Source organism: Pinus tabuliformis, chromosome 4_2, assembly GCF_031772625.1.
Source record: "Pinus tabuliformis cultivar Carrire ecotype Pingquan chromosome 4_2, CPIR1, whole genome shotgun sequence".
NCBI lineage: Eukaryota > Viridiplantae > Streptophyta > Pinopsida > Pinales > Pinaceae > Pinus > Pinus tabuliformis.
Genome location: NC_142304.1, coordinates 750,108,589 through 750,132,387, shown reverse-complemented (window position 1 = coordinate 750,132,387; position 23,799 = coordinate 750,108,589). Strand labels below are relative to the sequence as shown.

Sequence of the window (23,799 nt, the reverse complement as noted above, 5' to 3'; positions counted from 1 at the left end):
CGCGCTTCCAACGATTTACATTTTCTCTCACACATCAATTTGAAATCTGGATCCATGAGGATGCAACTAATTTCTGTGAATTACACATCCTGCTTTGGTCTCAGGTGGGCATGAACTTAGTCTGACAACTGGCAATGCTGGGGGCAGGTTGGCTTGTGGTATGCAAAAATCCTTCTTTGCTTCCCAGTTTTTGTGTAAGGGTGCTATGGTTTTTAAGTGAGAAGAGGAAGCTGTGATGTGTAATGTGTCTGAAGTAATTTGAAACTGTTGTATCATCATTTAATTCAAATTAGATCTCTACCTTCCGAGCTGGTTAATATTGGGAATAGTGCCCACTGTAATTTGTGTTAGAGTTAGCATATATTGTCTAATAAAGTTGTAATGTACTTTAAATGAGTAAATTAGTGATTTATGTCACATGTCATGAATAGAGTTGTGTTAGAATAGGTTAGAACTTAATTAATAAAGTGGTTATATGGGACTTTGTATGCATTGACATACACACCACATTGAGACGAACCAAGCACATCATTCTCTCATTCAGTGTATGATAGTTTGCGTTATATAAAACTCACATGGTATTATAGCGATGTTGAGGACGAGCCAAGGAGAGTGAGAGAAGACCCAAGGACCATTGCAGATCAGAGATAGGCCAAAGAACTACATAAACAAATCAAGCGCTTGACAAAGTAGGTAAAGCAAACCACATACAAGAGGCTATTCTGATTGTATGCGAATGTGATTGAAGTGAGAATAAAATACAAAAAACAATGTGCATTGCGAATATTTTTTGTCAGACATCTTGTGGGAAAGTGAAGAGCCCTTCCATCTGTGTGATTTGAGGAAAGTGTGAAGAGCCCTAGCTGGAGCTGCTAGGAATTGAGCAGCCAAACAAGAATTAAATCACTGTGTGAAGAATCCCATCCTTGCTGGGAGAGTTGCCACCAAGGAATAACACAGGCACAATTGAGACAGAGTTATCGTGGTCAAAGGCTGTCAGAACACAAGAAGAGCAGAAACCTTGTCATATCTTGGGGGAGAATCATCTTGTTAGAGTTGCGGGCTACCTTGATTGAAATAAATATTTCCATCTTGTTCTGTTAGGAATTGATCTGCCAGGAGCAAGTCACCACACTTTGAAAGAAAGATCTGCTGTGAAGGAAGAACCACCAGCTTCAGAAAGTCACCATTGTGTATAACTTGTGTTACCATGTGAAATAAAACACCATTGTGTATAACTTGTGTTACCATGTGAAATAAAAAAGTGTTATGCTGATTGGAGCTAGCTTGCAAAGATGTTAATTTGGGTAAAAGAGCTTGGAGCTGCCAATGAGTAAAGGTGTGAATCCAGAATGAAGAACTTTAAAGAGTACTTGGTCTAAGGATTGTGTGGGGTCCTTTGTGTAAAGGTGATGCCTCAAAGAGCTAGCTGCTCAGTGTTAAAGAAGCGCTGTTGTGGGGGCGAATTGATTCTTGTTGAAGGAGTGAATTTTGCCATGGGAACATAATAGGTAGCATGTAGGTGAGAAAAGAGGAAGTGTATGTAATCTCAAAAAACAATTTGTTCAAGTCTTTGAAGCTTATGATTTTGAGAACATATTTTTCTTCAGAAGAATAATCTTTTTATGAAATTTGGTTATGAGATTGGCAGCAAGTATTTCTGTGTGGTGATCGGAGTTTGAGTTTGTTGACATTATTATTGCACTGGTTTGTGAATTTAAGGTGATAGATAATGGCAGAGTAATTTCCCATAGAATGGTAAATGAAAGAGAGTTTGGTGTTAATGCACTTTGGCATTTGTGATACGAGCACTTGTGTTATCCACATCTTTCCCTTCCAATTAGGTTCCAGATGGTTGATGGCCTACCTGATATGAAGAAAACATAAGGGATATGTAATACATGCTTAGATGGAAGGTAACACAAAGAAGCTACAGATGTGGGAGTAGGCTGTTGAAATTTGTAACTAGGTTCGGTCTTCATAAATGTATTTGAGATGTACTCATCAAAAATGAAGAAATTATTATTATTATTATTATAATGACTTATTAAAGCATGGGTTTCATGCTTGGGTCATCATGTTTTAGGTCAAAGTCACCATTGAGGACTTCTAGGATTTATTCTGAGTCATTGTACATTTAAAGAGACCCTTCTCAGGCTTTCGGATCATGTAAAAAGAATTATTTTTGAGACAAAAATGAATTTATTCCCCTCCACACCAAGTCGGCCTCAAGAAGATCAAGTCAGCCTCAAACCCTTCTCGGGCTTTCAGATCATGTAAAAAGAATTACTTTTGAGACAAAAATGAATTTATTCTCCTCCACACCAACTCGGCCTCAAGACAAGTAATTTGACCTCACATAAGGGCTATAAATACAAGGAGTTCGAATTCATTTGGAGCATCTCATTCTCTCTCACATAGTTCGATTTCTGAAGCTGGAAGCTGGAAAAGTGCGAAGTTGAGAAAGGGCTAGAGGAAGGGTTGGAAAGGAGTGCGAGTTTCTGGAAGGAGATAGTAAACCTCAAGATTGAAATTTTGGGACAACTCTCACCCTGTTCTGAGGTGTATCAAGGGAGATCGAAGTTCTCCAAGTTTGGTTGAAGTTGTTGCTGCTACTGTTGTTGGGTCGAAGTTGCTACTGGGTCGAAGCTATTGATGACGTTGCCAAGTTGAAGTTGCTTGTGAAGGGTTGTCATTTGCAAGAAGGATTGAGGGCTGACTTGATGTGGAAGGAATTTCTATCTGGTTTAGAGTCTTGGATTATCTCGGGAAACTATTGAAGGAAGAATTGTTGACTGGGTTTTCCCCTAGATAGGGGTTTTGCCCTGGCTATCTACGTACATTTGTTGTCCTTGTGTTATTGTTTTGGTAATTGCTTGATGAACTAAAATATAAAGAAGAACATAAGGATAAAAGTATCACAAGTAATTATCTATATAAGAAAATCTTTCTACCTTTCTGATTTTCTAACATGGTATTAGAGCTAAGGTAAGGAGGAAAAAGGCAATCTTGAGTATCTACTAGAAGGATCTAAAGGATTGATCTAGGGATCATATAAGGAGCTCTTATAAGAGAAGATGCTCTCTATCGTCAAGGACAATCTCTAACACATTAAAGAGCGAGTACAAGTTGGAAGGAGCATCAAACTACAAATCTTGGAAAAAGAGGATTCGCATCATTCTTGAAAAGAACAAGGTCGTGGATGTGGTCAGAGGAAAGGTGAAGAAACCTACCGAAGAATCCAGTGATGGAGACAGGGTGAAGTATAGGGAATTGGAAATATTGGCGATGACTTTGATGGTAGAAAGCATTAAGGACAATCTTGTCCCATACATTTCCAATATAGACTATGCTCAAGAAATGTATGAAGCATTGACAAAATTATTCACTATCAAGAACATAGGTCAAGTAGCAAGCTTAAAGAATGAGTTGAGGATTGCAAAGATGACTAAAGATGATACTGTGGCTTCCTTCTTTGTAAGGATATCAAGGATTAGAGATGAACTTCAAGCCATAGATGAAATAGTGCCAGAGAAGGAGCTAGTAATCACTGCATTGTTGGGATTACCACCTACTTGGAGCTCTTTTGCTTTACGTCTCAATAGTTGGAAAAAAGCTCCCACCTTTGAACAACTGTGGAATGCCTGCACCCAAGAAGAAATGAGAATTGTTTTAGTATCCAACAATGAAGAAGTAAGGGTATCAAATGCTTACTCTACCTCTCACAAGGAAAGTCACTCCAAGAAGTCAAGAGGGCCAAGAAAGAAGGTTGATATGTCCAAAATAGAATGCTACCAATGCCACAAGATGGGCCAATATAGAAATGAATGCCCCGACAATCCGAAGAACAAGAAGAGAAGCAGGGATCAAGCCAATGTAGCTGAAGAAGGATCTCCAAAGAAGACATCCCAAAGAATTGGATTTAAGAGACTTACACTACTAAAGTCTTTTGATCTAAGTTTTTGTTATTTCTTTTTGATTTCTATTTTTGTAGGTTTAACATTATGGAAAAACATTTTTATTTGTTCTTAAGGTTATAGGTATCCCTCAAGCTTGGAGGGATGCTGGGAGCTCTCATCAACCTCCAAAGATAAGTATCCTATTACTATTTTCATTTTTAGTTTTCCTTACTTATCTGGTTTTGTTTGCATAAATTACTAATCACATTTCTCCTCTTATTTCCTTGTCTAGGAAAACTTGTTAAAGTACAAGGTTTGTTAAGAGATAAGAGGTATGTTTGGAATTACAAATTCTTGCTCTTTACATATTCATTCTTGATAAACTATTACTAACATCTTTTTATCTAGCTCTATTGAATCTTAAAGATTCTTGATTGGGTGATCCATCATTAGATAAATCTAGAGGAAGAAGGTCTCACAAAACAAAGTATTAAAAGTACAAGGTTTGTTAAGAGATAAGAGGTATGTTTGGAATTACAAGTTCTTGCTCTCTACATATTCATTCTTGATAAACTATTACTAACATCTTTTTATCTAGCTCTATAGAATCTTAAAGATTCTTGATTGGGTGATTCATCATTAGATAAATCTACCCTCCTTATATCTCTGATTGCTCTTGTGGAACCCTAGAAAGGTTCATTGTGAAAAACCCTAACTTAAGGGTATGTCGATGATTATGTGTGAAACCCTAATCTGCTTAGGGTTATTGTTGAAAGAAAATGTCTGATGTTTTGATGAAGTCTAAAGTAACTAACTGATGCTTTGATAATGTCTTGTTTGGGGTTTTGGTATGGTTATGGAAACCCTAACTTGTTAGGGTTGAATGGTAATGTTTGAAATCTCGAGCTTTTGAAGTATTGATAATTTAAGGTTTGCTATATTTTGTGTTGAAACCCTAGAACTTTAGGGTTTGGTAGAATGTATAAGCAAGACCCTTATAATGTTTTAAAAAATGTTTTCCTTGGGATGTGTGTGTTTGTCCGATCAAACCCTAGTATGATCAAGTTTGTTATATGCCTAACTCTTATTGATATTGGTGTAGTTGGGTTTGACTAACACATGTTATGATATGCTTGTGCATGATGATGGAATCCTAGATATATGAGTTGACCTAATTGTTGATGGTCATGAGTCATAGGGTTTGGAACTAAGTCGTAGTTGAAATTTATTTTCTCTAGGATGATAATATTTGTGAATTCTAGGGTTTTGGAGTTAAACCTTAGTAGAAGTGAAAATCTCTGATATATGATGACAATATGATAATTTGAGATTTGTGTAAGATTGTTGAAATCTGAGTTTCAGTTGTGGTTGATGTTTGATTGAGAAAAATCTAGGGTTTGCAAGAAACCCTAGTGGAAGTTAGTCATGTTATTGATTGAGTTGTGATTGGTTTTGATTGTCAAATCTCATGTATGAAATCCAGGGTTTGTATGAAATCCTAGTAGGAAGTCTAACATATGAATTTTGAAGTTGTTAGATACATTGTAGATGTATATTTGTTTGAATTGTTTCTAGGGTTTGCTTTGGAAGAAACATTGAAACCTTAGGGTTTGTTATGAAATGCTCGAAGCTTTGATGAAGTAGTCTAGGGTTATGACAAAATCTCTAGCAAGAAGGTGAAGAGTATGTGTCTCTTATTTGTAATTAAGTTTGGGCATCTGATATATAAAGTTGAAATTTGAATGCTTCCGTGATTTTGATATGGTTAACTTCATGCTTCTATAGATTTAATTGTACTTGCTATCTAAGTTGTGCAGGTACGTGATCTTCAATATAGTGAAGACACTCGTAAAGAAAAGTTGATGTGATAAGCATGATGTGAATAACTCTGATAAAGCCATGAAAGATTCTCTGACGTCGTAAAGAAAAAGTATAACTCCCTAAGTTAAGCGAGACCTTGGATGAAATCTCCTTAGGTTAAGAGGGAGCTTAATTGAAAGAAATCTCCCTAGGTTAAGAGGGAGCTTGAATGAATGAAATCTATCCCTAGATTGAGAGGGAGCCCGGATGAAAGGAATCTCCCTAGTTGAGAGGGAGGGCATATCATAGTCATGATGGAAACCTTGATAGAAGAAAATGGAGAATGTATTTTTTGAAGTGCTGTTGAGATAAGAAAAGGCAAATCGATATATGGAATATGTTGCTGCATGAGAAGTAGGAAAGGAAGTTGCATGGTTGAAGGAATCTTCTGTGAAGATTCATTGGAAAAGCTCTAAGTCCTAGTATGAAAAGTTGAGAAGCAACATCAAGTTGTTTGGAACACCCCGAAGGTTTGTATATATGTACATTTGAAAGTTTGTTACTAATTGGGGTTGTATTTGTATAGGTAAATCTCGCGGAAGTTTGATAGCATGTCTTTACATGTTTAGAGTTGACGATCAGTTTGATTGGAGAGATTAGTTGCTGATCTGTTTGATCGGGGAGGTTTTGTTATCGATTGAAAGGTTGAGGCTTTGTGTGAGACATTGCTTTGGAGGACATCTGGCCGACACTTTGTGTTGATGTCTAGTTCTCGAAGTAGGGACGGTGGCGTCGGTCATGGAGCTTTGACCTCGGATACACATCTAGTTCCTCGGGTTGATGGTTAGTAAGTAAGCTTGATGGTACCTAGAGAGGTTGAAAGCTTTAGTTCATCTTAGCCCCACTTGGATAGATTTCCTTGGTTAGGAATCTAGTTCATGGCATTGTGGTGCTTAAACTATTGGAGGACCTTTGATAGATTGCCTTGGTCAGGAATCTAGTCCATGGCATTGCGGTGCCTAAAGCTCTTCATGGTTCATGTGTTCTAAGATCTTCCTTGTACTTGTACTGATGAATACCTCCCTAGTTAAGAGGGAGTGTTGAAAGCTTGATGGTTAGTAAGTAAGCTTGATGGTACCTAGAGAGGTTGAAAGCTTTAGTTCATCTTAGCCCCACTTGGATAGATTTCCCTGGTCAAGAATCTAGTTCATGGCAGTGTGGTGCTTAAACTATTGGAGGACCTTTGATAGATTTCCTTGGTCAGGAATCTAGTCCATGGCATTGCGGTGCCTAAAGCTTTTCACAATTCATGTGTTCTAAGATCTTCCTTGTACTTGTACTAATGAATACGTCCCTAGTTAAGAGGGAGTGTTGAAATTTGTAACTAGGTTCAGTCTTCATAAATGTATTTGAGATGTACTTATCAAAAGAATGAAGAAAATATTATTATTATTATTATTACGACTTATTAAAGCATGGGTCTTATGCTTGGGTCATCATGTTTTAGGTCAAAGTCCCCATTGAGGACTTCTAGGATTTATTCCGAGTCATTAGAGCCATTGTACATTTAAAGAGACCCTTCTTGGGCTTTCAGATCATGTAAAAAGAATATTTTTGAGACAAAAATGAATTTATTCTCCCCAACACCATGTCGGCCTCAAGACAAGTAATTCGACCTCACATAAGGGCTATAACTACAAGGAGTTCAAATTCATTTGAAGCATCTCATTTTCTCTCACATAGTTCGATCTCTGAAGATGGTAGCTGGAAAAGTGCGAAGTTGAGAAAGGGCTAAAGGAGGGGCTGGAAAGGAGTGTGAGTTTCTAGAAGGAGATAGTAAACCTCATGATCAAAATTTTGGGACAACTCTCACCCTGTTCTGAGGTGTATCAAGGCAGATCAAAGTTCTCCAAGTTTGGTTGAAGTCGCTGTTGCTACTGTTGTTGGGTTGAAGCTACTGCTCATGCTGCCAGGTTGAAGTTGCTTGTGAAGGGTTGTCGTTTACAAGAAGGATTGAGGGCTGAGTTGGTGTGGAAGGAATCTCTGTCTGGGTCTATAGTCTTGGATTATCTCGAGAAACTGTTGAAGGAAGAATTGTTGACTAGGTTTTCCCTTGGTTGTCTGCCTACATTTGTTGTCTTTGTGTTATTGTTTTGGTAATTGCTTGATGAACTAAAAGATAAAGAAGAACATAAAGATAAAAGAATCACAAGTAATTATCTATATAAGAGAGTCTTTCTGCCTTTCTGATTTTCCAACACAGACAAAGTTTTGGAGCTTGTACACATTGAAGCTGTTGGTCTGGACTCTAATAAGAACATCATCATTATCTGGTGCATGGTATTTTATGCTTCTTGTTGTTGATTTTCCATAAAATTCATGGGTCTTCTTTCTTAAGAAGAGATATATGGATTAAATGCTTTTATGAAGTTTAAGGCAAAGATAGAGGAAGAACGTGGTAGGAAGATAAGTTTCTTCTAGTTCTATCATGGAGATTAGTTTGTTATGTTCGCTGATTTTTGTAAAAGGAGTCCAAAGACAAAGAGGTGATAGTGAAAGGTGGACTAATATAGTTGTGGAAATAATGAAGAAAATGTTGCAAGATAAGTTGCTTCTAGATGAGTATTGGCTTGAAGTGATGAATATAGCAATATATTTGTTGAATAGGAGTCCCAACGAAGTAATGATATAAGTCACACCTAAAGAGGCTTGCACACGTGTAAAACAATAGGTAAATTGTTTATAAAGATTTGATTCAGTTTTTTATGATGTCCCTGTTATAGCAAAATTTGGCACCCTAGTGCAAAGCCTCGCTAGGCACCCTAGGTTAGGGGCAACAATGGGATCAACCACCACTGTCACCTTAGTAGCTACTTCCCTGTTGTTTTGTGGATGGATGTTATCCTCATAAGGGAGGCTTCCCTAGTAGATCTTGGGGATTAATCCAAGACTTCTCAGGCTAAATGCCTTCCAAGGATTTTGCTAAATAGACACCCTAGAATAACATTCAATAAGGTAGGGCTTTGGGTGATGTGCAACAACGAGTTCAAAAATCCAATGGCTAAGCCTAAGGGCCAATATGATCATGGAGGTGCTCAAGTAGATTCGAAACACATGTTAACTTGAATTTAAGATTGCTGTTATAAATTACGGTTTAGGTGAAGACAATTTATAGAATGCAAAATGTATGATAGCAATGGCAAAACACCTTGTAATTAATGACAAACAATAAATAAACAAAGGCTATTTAAAGAGTAAACCACGGAAAATATTGCAACAATTTTTCAATGGCTGAAAATGCAATAAACAACCAATAAATCCTAGGCGTTAGCCCTAAAAAGTCGCTGAAAAATACATAAAGATGATATTTTTCTTTTTTCAATTCAAAAGATGCAAAGTGTACACTGTAAACCTAAGACTATGGCCTTAAAGGTATTTTATGCTATTTAATTCAGAGTTTTCCATAGCCTAACCCTAGATTACCATTATAAAGAGAAAAAAGATTCAATTTTGAAAGATTGACACACAAAGACTAGTTATCAATCTTGGGTATATGGGGTCAAAAAGGGCAAGGTCAAAGGTGGAGGACTTTGATTGAAGCAAGTAAGAGAGAGAAACCTCTCAATCTAATCACAACGAATTTGAATTGGATTGGAGATTTGAAATTCTAAGTTTCCTTCATGGATACTTGGTGACAAATCTTGCAAAGGAGATTTTAGAGCCATAAAATATTCAACATATCATGAAAACTTCATAAAAACCCTAATTATACAACATTTGCAAAATGGAAGAAGACACAATAAAACAACACAATTCACCATAGCATCACTTCATCATTCCATGGGAAAATCCCTCCAAGCAAAAATATCTTCCCTAAGACAATTTGCCACGCTCGTGCTCCATTTCTTCCAAGAGACAAAAGAACTAGTGCACACTCTTTCTAGTGCGAAATAATGAGTGTGTGTAACAATGAATATCCTAGGACCTAAATTGGCTTCCCTCCACTTATATGAGGGCAATGAAGTTGATTGAGGACAAAATTAGACCAAAATCCCTAAAAATAATACTTAAGTGTTTACAAATTAAGTAGGTCACAAATTGACCTAAAAATAACGATCTTAATGATAAAACACAAAAGCCTCCTTTAGCCAACATGTGAGAGCGAAAGGTGTCCCCCAAGGGTGACGTCGTCCTCCAATTTTGAAGATCTCCATCAAAAGTTGCTAAGGATGGGTCAAGGAGTGCTCCTCACTCAAAGCCATGTCCTCATTAACAAGTGTGCATCATTAAACAAAACTATCCTCATCATCATGTGGTCATCAATCCAGTTCACCTCATCTCTAGGCCTTATGAGGGTGATGTCACAAGGATAGGGCATGACATCATCATCTAGAAAGGGGTACCATCTCTTTTAGAGGGATTTCAAGTCGCCATCATTTTCAAAGTGGTCCAAGAATAGGGCAATGTCCATGAAGGTGGTGCAATGCAAGCTTGGGGGCGTCTTGTGGTCTTTGAGGTACGTCTTCTTTCTAGGCAATGTTTTGGCTTAGTGAGTAGTGTTTAAGGTTCTGGAAGGAGAGGAGAATGTTAACATTAATGTTGGATACATTAATCTGAAAAATACCTTCAAAATCAAGTGAGATCATCATGATAAGTAAAGTAACCATAAAATTGGCAAAGTGGGCCATATCTAATGCGAAAGGTAGCAAAGTACTTCTCACACACATTATATTTAAATTTATTTCTAGCTTAGGGTCTGTAAACAATACCATGCTTAGATATGTTGAATTTCCATGATCTTGGGTCTAGGATAGAATCTTAGAATCTTTGATGCTACCAAACCAAGAATATCAACAAAGCTACTTTGCACAACGGAATAGTATAAAGCAGTAAATCACACGTGCACAAGTGTAGACAACTTTTTACAAATTTCAACTCAACTTCGTTATATTAATCAACATATAATACAATTGTCTAGGGCTCCCATACAAGGGATAATGACCCTCAATTATCCACAAGTACAAGAATACAAGATACATTGACAATCTCGTTCTAGTCTCTATGTTGTATCTTCTCCTACTGGTCCTTTGCTCCCGATCTGCTCTCTAGTTGCCCCTTAATCCATCAAAGAACAACACTAGAGTTTCCAGGAGGGCTGCCACCTATCACTATTGCAAGTCGCTTTTGCTACAATGAACATGGGCTGATCCAATTTGCTCTTCTAGGCTGGTCAATACCTGAGCTCCAATCTGCCGATCTAGCAGTCCACTAGTCCATCAATGTACTGCACATTAGGCTCATCAACTTCACCCAACCTTTAGGTGGCAAGTTCTCTTTATGACTACTTGTAAAGGGCTACTTTGGGTCGTCAACATGTTTCCCTCCACCAGTGCAATGGCACACAATTCTTCCACTGTAAGATTTGCTCCTAGTTGAGGTTTCCAATTGCCTAAGTCAACCTCAACACTTGGCTCCCACATGCTGCAACTTTGTCCACACTTGGACACCACCCAACTAGCGACAATTCAACATTAAATCAACTTATAACATACCTCAATTTTAGGTCAACTCTGTTGTAGGTTAACTTCACTAGTTAGGGAAAGATGCAGACATATAAGCCCTCTTGACTCCACCAAACTGCCACCTAACAATTGCGACTCCCCTCCTTTTAAGTGCTATCGCTGTGTGTTTGAGTCCTGGGTTGTTCCTAGCTCTCTAAATGGACCTGCGGCCCCTCACTAAAGTGATCTAGGGTTGCGACCCTCCTTCAGTCACCCAAATAGACCTGCGACACCCTCTTTTGAGTTCTGTCCACACAAAACAAGCTTGAATACTGCCCAAAATTCCTCCCTGAGGTCATGGCATGCTATTGCTCCTACTCGGTCCCTGAAATAGACGTGAACAAACCCCAAAGCAGTCCTATTTCCAAACTCGACCTCCTTACTTGAGCTGCAGCCCCTTCAAAAGTTGATTTGCTATGAATGTTGCACTTTTGGATGTGTAAAAATGATCTCCTACATTTTCTATTTATACACAAAAGAAGGGCTACTCGAATTCACCAATGGACATGTCTTTTGGACTTAACCATTTCAAGCCTACATGACTTGATTGTCCAAAAATCCATTGTCAACTTCAAAAATTCATAACTCATCTTCTACAACTCAGATTTCGATGATTCTTGTTGCGTTGGATTCTCCTCGCCATCCTCCATCATCTCCATCCATCACATGTAGAAAATGCTCCATGGTTTTGGCCCAAAAATCGATGGGTGCAAAACCCCAGCCTTGGGTTCCAAGCCCACAAGTGACTCTTGTGGTGCTTCGACCTCCAAACCTTGAACCCTAGGGCTTGGAATACCTTCCAAGCTACTAAAAAGTCAACAAGATATGGGAGGGTTATCTAGAGGCCTACTAGGTGCTTCCAACCCTAAGGGGAGGGATAGGTCCCAGGCCGACACATCAATTAGTAGGTGCAAATGGATAGTGGTAATGTTGGGGGTTTACTGCATGGTGGATGCCACCATTTGTGTACTAGTTAACATAATTCTTGAGCATTATAATGTGAATAGGGAGCAATTGTGGGACTTGAGCTACCCTTTGCTTGGCCTATTTTTACCACCCCTCTTGTGCACTTTTTTCTTTATTTTGGTTTTCCTTTTCTTGCATAGCTTGGGTTACAAGCTTTCATTTATGCATCTTTCACCCCTTGAAGATGAAGCGATTTATTGCTCATCAGGTGTTGGGATATCAAAGTTCCTTTCATTTTGATTTGCTCATGCATTAACTAGGGATTGGCTGAGGGCTAATGAGGGTGGTAGAGCTCAGGGTTGGCGTTTTTCCACATACTTTATTATATCCTAGCCAATTTTTTGCATTTATAATCATGGCTCATGCTCTTTTTTTGTTTTTGTTTGTTTGTTTTTTTTAAATTTATTTTTATTTTCTGCATCAACCTCTCAGGGAAATTTTTTTTGGCCCCTACTAAGAATGAGGAAAACAGGGGACCACTACTGTTGACAGATAGCAATAAGCTTAAAGATTATATACATGAAACAAGGAAAAGATGGAAGGTGAAAGTATGGATTACAATGGACACAATATTAATCAATGCATCTTATTGTGCCCCTCCTGGACAATGGCCTCAAGGAAGGTCACACTGGACTAGGGGTAGGGGATAACCACAAAGGTGAAGCATGGCAACACGAATACTACCAAAAGTGGTCCATCACCTAGTTCAACTTGTGATCAATGCGAGAATGGCCTTAAACATTAAATGAAATCACTTGATCACAAAAATGGTTGATGTACCTTGCAATTGATGAACCACCTTCATCTAATAAGCTAGATGTCATAAAATATTGATTGAAGCATGGATGGAGGGCCCTTGAGGCTAGCTATTTGTAGATCATCATAGGGTTGCTCGTTGGTAAGTTGATTAGAATGGGATTTTTTTCTTTTTCTTGTCAGGTCAGGAGGGTAACTCTAAATGAACTTAATGGAACATGGCTTCATGATTTATATAATATCAGGTCTTCAAAAATGGTTAAAGTACACAACATGTCAATAATTTTCAACACACAACCCAAGCAATCGTTTGAATGAAACATACTCACTGGTCAACATGACCACGCAACACCACAAGACTGCACCAAGGTTGCACCACAATTACGCTGCACCATGGTTCCATTGTGCTTCGTCCTTGGGACCTGGAGGCACCACGGTTTATCAACGCACTCACTTCATTCTGAACTTGAGGGTGTTGCCAAACTCCTTTATGAACATGAATCAACTCAAAACTCTTGATTTGGGTGGCTGCCGCGACTTGACCCTCTTTGCCGAAACACTTGGGAATATTACCACAGTTGACTTTTCAGGTGTCGCAAAATTGAAGTGTGTGAGCCAGAATTAAAATGAGTGATTCAACCCCTGAAAATGACGATTATATATCAGAAGAAAGATGCAGTTTCTCCTTATTTTATTTGTGCAGGGAAGCTAGAAGGTTAATGCAATAACGCCTTTAGTGCTTAGGGCAATGCTTCACTGCAAATGATAGGTGGTGGTATTAGGACCCACCTTAACAGTTTACCAGAAAGTTGTATACAAGCAGCAACAAAAGAGTATAATTAAGAATTGAGAGAATTCAGTCACTTCTTTTATTAGACAGACAACAGATAAATGAAGGAAGCCCAGGCCAATACTGATATTAATACACACAAGCAGAGAGAGAGGATGTAGCACAGAGATAATTCAATGTTCTACTTAAACAAACATAAATTTATGATAGAGGGATAGTATGTAGCAGAGAATGGCAGGAGTTACAACAAAAAGAGGCTAATTTGGGAGTTGGCTCTGATACCATGTCAGGCCAGGAGGGTAACTCCGAATGAACTTGTTTATTGCATTACCCATATCATGAATTTATACATGAGTGGAGAGACTCTTGGGATTCCAATTCCAAGGTCTCTTGGTTTGCTCAAATGCATAACTGACAATATTTACAATAATCCTTTCGGATTAGGTGTCAACATTGGTAAATATAAGACATCAAGTAAGGTTGTGAGTTTGAATCGAAAGCAGGTAGTATTTTTGATAATGCATTCACTCATATCCATTGTGGGTGTAGTTCTCTTTGGAAAAGAGAACTATCATGAGTGGTCCCGGAAAATAAAACACACTTATTTTCAATGAGTTGTGGAAGGGAATTTGTGAAGGAGAAGGAGACAATGCACTAGAAAATCCCACTTCAGACAAGGAGCTTGCCTTTTGGAAAAACAAGAACAAGGCCTATGCCTTGATTGCAGCGTCCGTAAATGAAGAGGTGAGTCACCATATTTCTCCATTTTCAAATGCTTTTGAAGCCCTAAAGAAGTTGAAGGAACTATATGACTCACACCTCTGAACTTGAAGTTGTTCAATTGATGATTAAGTTGTTCAATCTTGAATTGAAAAATGATGACCCTGTTGCCTTAGCATCATATGTGGAGAAACATATGTGAAGTGTTGTGTCTATTATTTGAACTGACTTGTCATTAATATATTTTGAAGCCGACTTGACTGTCTTTCACATCGTTTTGCTGGCTATCTTTTTCTTTGGAGGTTGGTGCTTGTCTTGGAGGGCTACTTGACACTAGGTTGACCCATGTACATTACATAAATGCTCGAGAAGAGCTTTTTAACATGATTTTGACTCTTTGACTTTTCTAGACCTATGGAATGAGCAAGAAACTCATTCATATAATATTACTTTTTCTTGACAAGTACAAAGATCAAAATTACATTGACGAATACCGAACCTAGTTACACATTTCTTCAATAGTTTGGTCTCCCTATATGGGGTCCTAGCCCTCCAGAGGGCCACATTGGCACTTTTAGGGTGAGCATTGAGGGCCATGGGCCTCCACCATAGCAGATATTACTTCATGGATCCCCAACGACGTTCATTGATTGCTCATGTTGCACCTTTTGGATGAGGATGATACACCTGGTCCACCATGCCCAACCGGCTCCACAGTTGCACCATACACTTGGTAGATGCTCTAGGATGCCTCCTGCTGTAGAGGGAGGGCTTATGTCATTACTCCAACCCTTAGAGATGGTCTACAAGCATATTTGATCCATTTGGAGACCGATGAGGATGTCCTTGTGCCCCCACACCCACTTGGGAGCACCATAGGTTCTTGATTGGTAAACAAGGGGCCAACTCCTTGTCCACTATGTTTGGTCCATCATGGCACCTCTTGGACTAAACTAGGCCTCCTCAAAGGCCCAACAACTCACTTTTTTGATCATTCAACCCTTTGGAGAAGCTTATCTTTACATTATTGAGCTATTTGGTGGGCTTGTCACCAAAAGTATTGTTATTATGCACATTATTTTATTTAGGGGCTCAATTAGGCCAATTTAGCTAAATCGAATTCATTAGAGAGTGTATAAATAGAAGTGAGATGATTCATGTTGATCATCATCACTTGGATTGGATCTTTCTCTCGTGTGAGATTTTCGCTATCCTTCTTGGAGGACGAAGTTGGATGAATGGATGAATTTTGATGTTTGGATCTCTTCATTTTTTGTCTTGGAGCTTCACTATTGGCATATAATGATGATTGGATATACTCTTTCTTACATGTAAGTACTCTTTTAATGCTATTTTTGTTACTTTCTTATGTCACATGCATGTTGTTGGGGATTTTCGCTATACTAGGCTGAAATTTACTGTTTTTTTATGCGAAATTGTGGAAATTTGTCTTTTTATAGCATTGCATCATGTCATGGGCCATGTATGAATGAGTGAATATTCCTAGAGATATTTTGTTGAAATTTTATCTTGATAAGTCATCATATATTGCAAATTGAAGTCTAAAGACCTTGAAGCAATTGTCTCATGCCCTAATGCCATGTGAAATTGTTCTATAGGCCTCCTTAACTCCTTTTCTCCCAAAGGATTAGGCACTGATCCTCTATTGGTGATCACTCTAAAGCATATCTTTCTCACCTTCTCACTTTCTTTCTAGGCCTAACCCCAATAGGTGACCTAGGGCATCAAATTTCTCACGATTCACCCACTCAAAAATTTCGATCTTTTGCCCTCTACTGCGCTGTGGTGTCTCCTAGAAGCCCTCTAAAATTGAAGCAATTCTGACAGTGGGATCTTGAGATATTCCAAGCCCTTGCTCCGAGATCGATTCTTGCCCTTGGTTTCCCTTGGTTAGTGACCTCATTGGGATCATTGCATCAAAATTATTGAAAATTTCCCCTTTGATCCCCTTCTCCCCCTCAATTAGGTCAAGAACACCCTTGATTCTCAAGCAAGTAAACCATGCAATTGGGTCTCTCTTGTGAATAGGCCTTAGGGATCACTCTTTACCTTTTCATTGATTCATCCATCTAGTGATTCCCTTCATATTGCGTCTCCTCCCATCGGTGAAAGTCTGTAAAGAGCAGGGAGCCTTAGCTGAGGTGAGAGTGGGCTATCGCTCCATTGTTTCCATTGACCTAGTAGTTGCCCTTTTAGAATCCCCTCCTAGGACCCCTGCTAGTTTGAGTGCTAACAAGACCCTTAAAACAAATAAAAATAAATGCATTGCACGTACCTTGAGAGGTACCATACCTCTGATTTTATGTTCATACAGGCTGCTATAGGGGTCTGCTCCAAAGTGCCTTGCACTTCTTCTATCTGTCAGAATTTCAAGGGTACTGTCATGCTCATTCAAAAGTGACAACATAAAGGAGCTGCATACTTTTTTTAGATGAACTTACTTTGCTTCAGCTGCTAGACAAAAATAGGATCACATGGAGGGCTGCCACCAGCTTAGTCAACAATATGACATTATGGAGGGCTTTTACTATTCTTCAAAAATCATTTCCAAATTGATGTCTAAATAGGCCAGCCCTTCTCATAACCGCATCCTCTATTTTCATTGACTTCAGGGCACCTTTTATGAAGGTTTTAAAGACATGAATATATATTCCAAATTGATTTGCAAGTTGGCTTCAAAGGAACTGGCTTATAATATATATATATATATATATATATATATGCACTTGTAACAGTGATAAGGACTCGGCCTCTTCTTCAATACACAGAATAGGGTTCCTTGATTTTACTGATATGGATGACATAGGATGCCCATTGATTGTCTTTTCAAGGCTACAATTCATACCTTGCAAATATATGCATACAAGATCTCGGCTTCCTTAAATTATGGAGGGCCTTAGAACTGTCCTTTAATAAATTCTCGGCTTCCTTACAAACATGTGGAATGAGAAGTCCAGCACCTTTCTTCTTTTATAGCCCAGAGATCAAGAAATCACTGCCCTGGTCACCTATACTAGTTGGCCAAATTCACAGAGTGTGATAGTATATAGCAGTGCTTTATGTGACATAGGCTTCTCGGCCTTATTACAAGCATAAGGAATAAGTAGGCATCTTCTGAGATAAAACAATCAGCATAACCAAAACTTTTTCTCTTCAATAACTCAGAGAACAAAGAGGCATGAATAGGTCGGATTCACTGTCTGAATTGAAGAGCGAGAGAGAGAATATAAGACAGAGTTCACTGAGCCATAGCATTTTGGCCTCCATACCACAAGATCGCAGAACAGAGTAATCCAAGGTTGGCTTCATGAAATGACCTTTGACATATTCTTATGTTCTTGCACTTTTCTTGGCCTCTTAGGAGAATAAAGTTCTTTTCAAAAGACTGAGACTTTTCCAAAAGCATACTTATGCCCAGAATGTAAAAGAGAGATAGCTCCATTGCATAGCAGACCTTTTAGTGCTTCTTGTGCTCAGAACAATAGGAACACTTGGCTCCCTCTTAATGGTTCAGAGAACTAGGCCAACAGCTCGGTTCTTAATTGCTTCACAGGACTCTCTTTAATTCATTGATCAAATCCAAATAAATATATGTATCCTTAGAGTCATAATTAACACAACATACCTTGATTGTAGCCCTTCCATCAGACTTTCACTGATTTGATCCTCAACAAATTTGCTTGCTGGACATCCTTGTTCACAAGACTTGAATTTATGTGAGCACAGGTGACTGGATGGAAGGACTGCTAGCTTCAGAATTTTGATGCAGAGGTGGCAAAGGGATCAGATCTTCAAACATACTGCTGGCTGCTTTAACAAAGGAGAAGATTGGACTCAGATCAACAAATTCTTGAAAAAAACTCTTCATAGAATTCTTATCATGATAGGTAGCTTAGCTGCTGAAGTAGAACTTTAGCATCTTCAGATTTGATTAACGGCTTTCATGAGCTATTTAGCCCAGCTCTTGCATAGGCCCAGACTTGCATTATTTTTCGAGATCTCTCATGTTTTATAGGGCTTGCAACAAGATACTTCAAATGCATTAACAGTCCACTGCTTCATCTTGACTTCAGGGAAACTTGACAACGTCTCTTGTGATTGCATTCTTGTGATTACATTCCTGCTCTTGCTTGGAGTGTGCTTTGCTGTTAATTTTAGCTTAACATGTTCTTTGCTTAGGACAATTACTTTATTAATCCATTAGCCCATTATTATTCCATTAGATTTCCATTAGCAATCACATTAATCAATATCATATGACAGTAACTGATGAAAGAACAACCATAAATGCAGAAGACAAGCCAAGACAAGAGGACACCATGATTTAGGCTTAAAGCCAGGGCAAAACCCCACAAGGGGGAAAACCCACAGATCTTTTCTTCTTGATAATATCAAATGTTCAGAGAGAGAGAGAAATCCATAAGTACAATGATACATTAGACAAAGTCAATAGATTTACTTGCCATAGATGATCCCAATCCACTGTCCAAAAGACAAAGTCACAAATGCAGAAGTCAACAGTAGTCAATGCAGCAGTGAACAGCTGTCAAAGATTACCTAACCAGTCAGCAGTCAACAGTCAACAGCCGAGCCAAATCAGCCCAATCTATTCGGTCAAAGGAGAGAGAAATTCGCAGTCAAAATGCAGTTAACACAACCTTCAAAAGTCTGGTCAAAACTCGGTCAACAGTCTGCAGTCAAACCTGCCTCAGATCTGTGGTCAATACAGGTCAAACACCTCAGTTTGCCTCGATTTTTGTGCCCACATGTGCGGCCTAGCTGGCAGAGTATTAATCCATCAAAATCACAGTCAAACAGTTGGTCAAAGTGCCTGGTCAACGCTGCTCTGTGTACTTGAAAAGTCAATCTCAGAAACCGCAGAAAAATTGCAGAAAATCACAGGAAATTCATCCTCCAAAAATTCACACGTGTGGGAGAGAGATAGCTGCCCAAAGAAAGTCGAATCCATCATGAGAGGAAAGAGAAAATCATGTGTGTGATGATGCCAAAATGGAGTGAACTCATCTTATATTTATACAAGTCAATGTGGGTCAAAGGTCATGTCTCTTGGGCTTCATGAGCCTACATGACTGTGGGGCCAACCTTGATCAAAACCAACATTTTGGGCTTGACTTCAAAAATATAATACTAGTCAGAATCTATTGTGCCTTGGGTCAAAATTGGTCCTCTCAAGAAGAGGAATCCAATGCCATCATCATCTCATACAAAGGAGCTGTCTATGGTGGAATTTGACTTTAGTTGACCATTTTTAACAATTGTCCTAAGCTTTATCTGAAGTGTCATGCATCTAAATGGTATCATGAGTAAATCTACACCCTGCTTCTGAAAGGATGTTTGGTTTTGGAAGACCATGAATATGTTCATTGAGCTACTTAGTCTGATTGGCCCTTCTTTTTCAAATTTAGCTTGGACAGCAAGCTATACAATATTGGCAGGGCTTTCTTCCCCTTGATGATTTGGACCCAGTAGTTATGTTCATTTATCTTTTTCTGGACTAGTTCCTTTCTCACTATAGTTTCACTCTGTAATGTTGTTTCACGTGTTAAGGATTTTGGCTTGCTGATCCTCAAGATCTAACAGCTCAGCTTGAATGAAACCATAAACAAATATTAATAGTTTAAGCTTTAAGCTCCTCCTCATTTCATCTTGAAGGTTCTGAATTATGGAACCACCAACATGAAGGGTCACAAACAGTTTCCTCCTGTAACTTCCAAAGGGATGCTTGGAACTCCTCACCTTGCACTTGCTTGCTGAGGCTTGTTTCTAGGGTGCTGACCTGATGGGATAGCTTTCAGACAGTAGCATTCTTGAAGTCAGACAGGGACAAAGACAAATCTCAGTTCACTGCACATATTAAGAACAAAAAGAAATATCAGCGCTGGGTCAGAAACTCAGTCCTAGTTAAGAAAAGTTTTAGCCTTGAAGAAATTTGGCCTTTCAAGAGAGTTGTTCTGGGGCAAGAATAAGGGGGTAGATTGTAGTAGATTGACATTGCTACTTATATATGCTGGCTGATGAGTTGGGTTTAAAGGAAATCCTTTGCAGCTTCAATGCATTTCTCTTTCAAGCAGGCTCCACAACTCATTAAACTTCCACAATTTACTTCATAATTAAATTGACCTATTGTTCAAACTAGACTATCTATGAAACAGATTGTTGAATTTTAATGCCTAAAATTTTTAGGGGCTGACTAGATGAATGGCTTTGGAAGGCTCCACAACTCGTTAAACCTTCACAATTTACTTCATAATTAAATTGACCTACTGTTCAAACTAGACTATCTACTATCTAGGGAACAGATTGTTGAATTGCAATGCCTAAAATTTTTAGGGGCTGACTAGATGAATGGCTTTAGGGCAAACTTGTTGGAAAATTAAAGATATTATATTAGGGTTTGATTCTCCTTTCTTGATAATTACTTGTGAGTGTGTTGGCTCCTTTTACTTCTTTGTTATCTTATCTTTCATCAAGCAATTACCATATTATATGTATATGAAGATCACAAAACAAGAGACACAAGATATGGGCACATGCTAGGGCAAAAGTTACGTATATGATCACAAAACAAGAGACACAAGATATGGGCACATGCTAGGGCAAAAGTTAAAACCCCCCCTCAAGGGGAAAACCCAGTGAAGATAATTTTTCCTTTCAATAGTATTCTTTTGAGACTATTTACCCTAGACCAAGACCAGACTGTCCTTTCACACCATGTCAGCCTTTCAGATCTTCGACCCCTTCCAGCAATTTCGACTAGGCAACAGCTTCCGGCAACAACGAAATTTTAGGAGATTTCGATCTCCCAACGCAAACCACGAAACAAAGAGAGAGAGACACCGAAAGTTTGATTTTCTTCACTAAAGACTTCCCCAAACTCGCACTTCTTTCCACCTCCTGGGAACAGAGTTCCCACTTCTCCAGCTCTTCTTGACATATCGAAGTTGCTTGAGAGTGAATGCTCCAAATGACTCCGACCTCCTTGTATATATAGGCTTCTTGTGGGTTGAATGAGGGTCCATAGGCTGACTTGATCTCTCTTAGGCTGACATGATGTGGAGGGTACATAATTCATGTGGAGGGTACATAATTCATATTTGACTCGATACAAAACCTTTTTACATGATCCGAAAGCCCAAGAAGGGTCTCTTTGAATGTACAATGACTCTATAAACTCAATATTAATCCTAGAAGTCCACAATGGAGACTTTGACTAATATAATGATGACCCAAGCATGAAACCAATGCTTTAATGAGTCATTGTTACAATAATAAAAATTATTTTCTTTATTCTTTTGACAAGTACATTACATATGACGCAAGTACATTGTTGAAGACCAAACATAGTTACATTTTCTAACACAAATTGCCTTTAGAACAAGGCTGAACATAATGCAGGTAGGTCTGAGTAGATGAATGGCTTTTAGGGCCAACTTTCCTTGAGAACAGGGCTCAACATATTTCAGGCTGACTTGTTGCAGGTTTTGATTGTGCCAACTTTAAGAACTGGAGGCCAACCTGCTTCACGAAGAAATGTCAGGGGTCAACTTGATGAATTGATTCGGGGATGAAAAAAGGTTGTGCCCTAGGGTGTATGCCCTAGATCCTCTAAAACTTTTCCAGTGCTCTCAAACTTTAGAGTAGATTGCCAACCAAAAACTGTAATGACTAATACTACACTAGACGTTGACTAAACAAAGATGAAGATAATAAACAAACATCGTAGACAACCATGGAATGGTCGCAAGGCAAAAGTAGATTGCCTCTTCATACAATAGCAAATTCTAGTTGGCATTCACAGCTAACAGGGCAATTCCTTTCCATATAAAAATGGGAACACCCGAAATTTTTGTTTTGGTACTTTGAAGGCTTTAAAATTTATTCATCTTATTCCAGATACGAACACATTTCAGTGTTTGCATATAGAGTATGAGGAAATAATCTAGCATAATTTGTCTTTACTGTATTTAGGCAAGTATGATACTAGTTGTACAGACAGCAGGCAGCCTTATAAGTACAGATTGCAGATTGAAACACTAGAAAATTATGTATCTGGCAAGATTGATTGTATTTACACGTAACAACTCTTTTATTGTGCATTCTTCTTTGAATTTTTTGCTTATGCTTTTGGGTGCTCTTCAAATTCCTTAGTTTTTCCTGTGGGCGAGGGAAATATTATAACCTTGGTGTTACGTTACTCTCATTTGCATTTCAAAATATCGGGGCAATGTTTGTAATTGTAAATTTCTTATACCTTTGTAGAGGATCTGTAGTATACCATTGTATAACTTAATTATACAAAGGGTGGCCTTTACATTAATCATTGCACTAATCCATAGTTGCCCACTTTACACACTCTCACCTGAATAAAACTTAAATATTTTGGAATGTTGTTTAATAATGTTCTGTCTTGTTTTACAACTCTCCTAAAGTGCCCACATAACTTACGTTGTTTTATTATTCTTCGTCTAACTTTGAGTGGTCTCTGGTATGACTTGCAGGTGTGGTTGGACTCACTCCCATTTAAGGCCCAGTCAAATATGAAATGATCTTCAAAGGTCATGGACATCGTATGATACCAGTGACTGCAATAATAATTGAAAAATATATGTTCTCTATCCTCGCAAGATTGTTAGCAATTGTGATTTGTTTTTGGCATTAGCGAGTTGCACTTTGGGACATTAATGTTTGGGCGCAGATAAGATTGAGAAACATTTGTAATTCATGAATCTCTAATAATAGTCTCCTTTTTGAAGGGAAAATGTTGAGTAAAATGGTATTGCTTTTCAAATTTACCAGTCAACACCTCTTGGTCGTGTTATGTGTTTTCTTTGGGACTAGTGTGCAAATCCGTGGAGAAAGGTATTTCTTAATGAAGAATGTAGAGGTGCGTGTTCAGGATTTGTCTCTGTGACATCAAAGTAATTTTTAACTTTGACTGGAGTGAATGGAAGCTTTTCTATTTGGTTGTCCTACTTATACTTGGGGTCCATATTTGTGCGGTTGCGCATTTGCTTGTTATCTATTGTGGCTTCAAGGATGTGCACTGGCCTAATCCCTCTGAAGTGCCCCCAAACAATTCTTCTTTTTTCACAGGAACATACACCAAATTGTCAGTGACCTGAGCTGGCGAGATTCCTGTGCACTTAGCATTAGCATAATTGCTTTTAATAGATCTCGAATAGCTACACGAGAGAGAGAGGGAGCAAGCCTAGAAAACCAAACTGTCACTTGTATAAATTTTAGGTCACGGGATTTAGTAACCACA

The 23,799-nt window shown here is 38.5% G+C and overlaps 1 protein-coding gene across 1 annotated transcript in view; it reads left to right on the top strand.

Annotated features, from left to right (window-relative positions):
- LOC149171768 (superoxide dismutase [Cu-Zn], chloroplastic-like) overlaps window positions 1-23,293 on the top strand; it is a 28,392-nt gene extending 5,099 nt beyond the window's left edge. The window contains exons 7-8 of the mRNA XM_089424117.1: window positions 105-158; window positions 23,033-23,293. Of these exons, the coding sequence (XP_089280243.1) occupies window positions 105-158; window positions 23,033-23,058 (80 nt within the window). The 3' untranslated portion in view covers window positions 23,059-23,293. The remainder of the gene's footprint in view (window positions 1-104; window positions 159-23,032) is intronic.
- The last annotated feature ends 506 nt before the right edge of the window (window positions 23,294-23,799 follow it).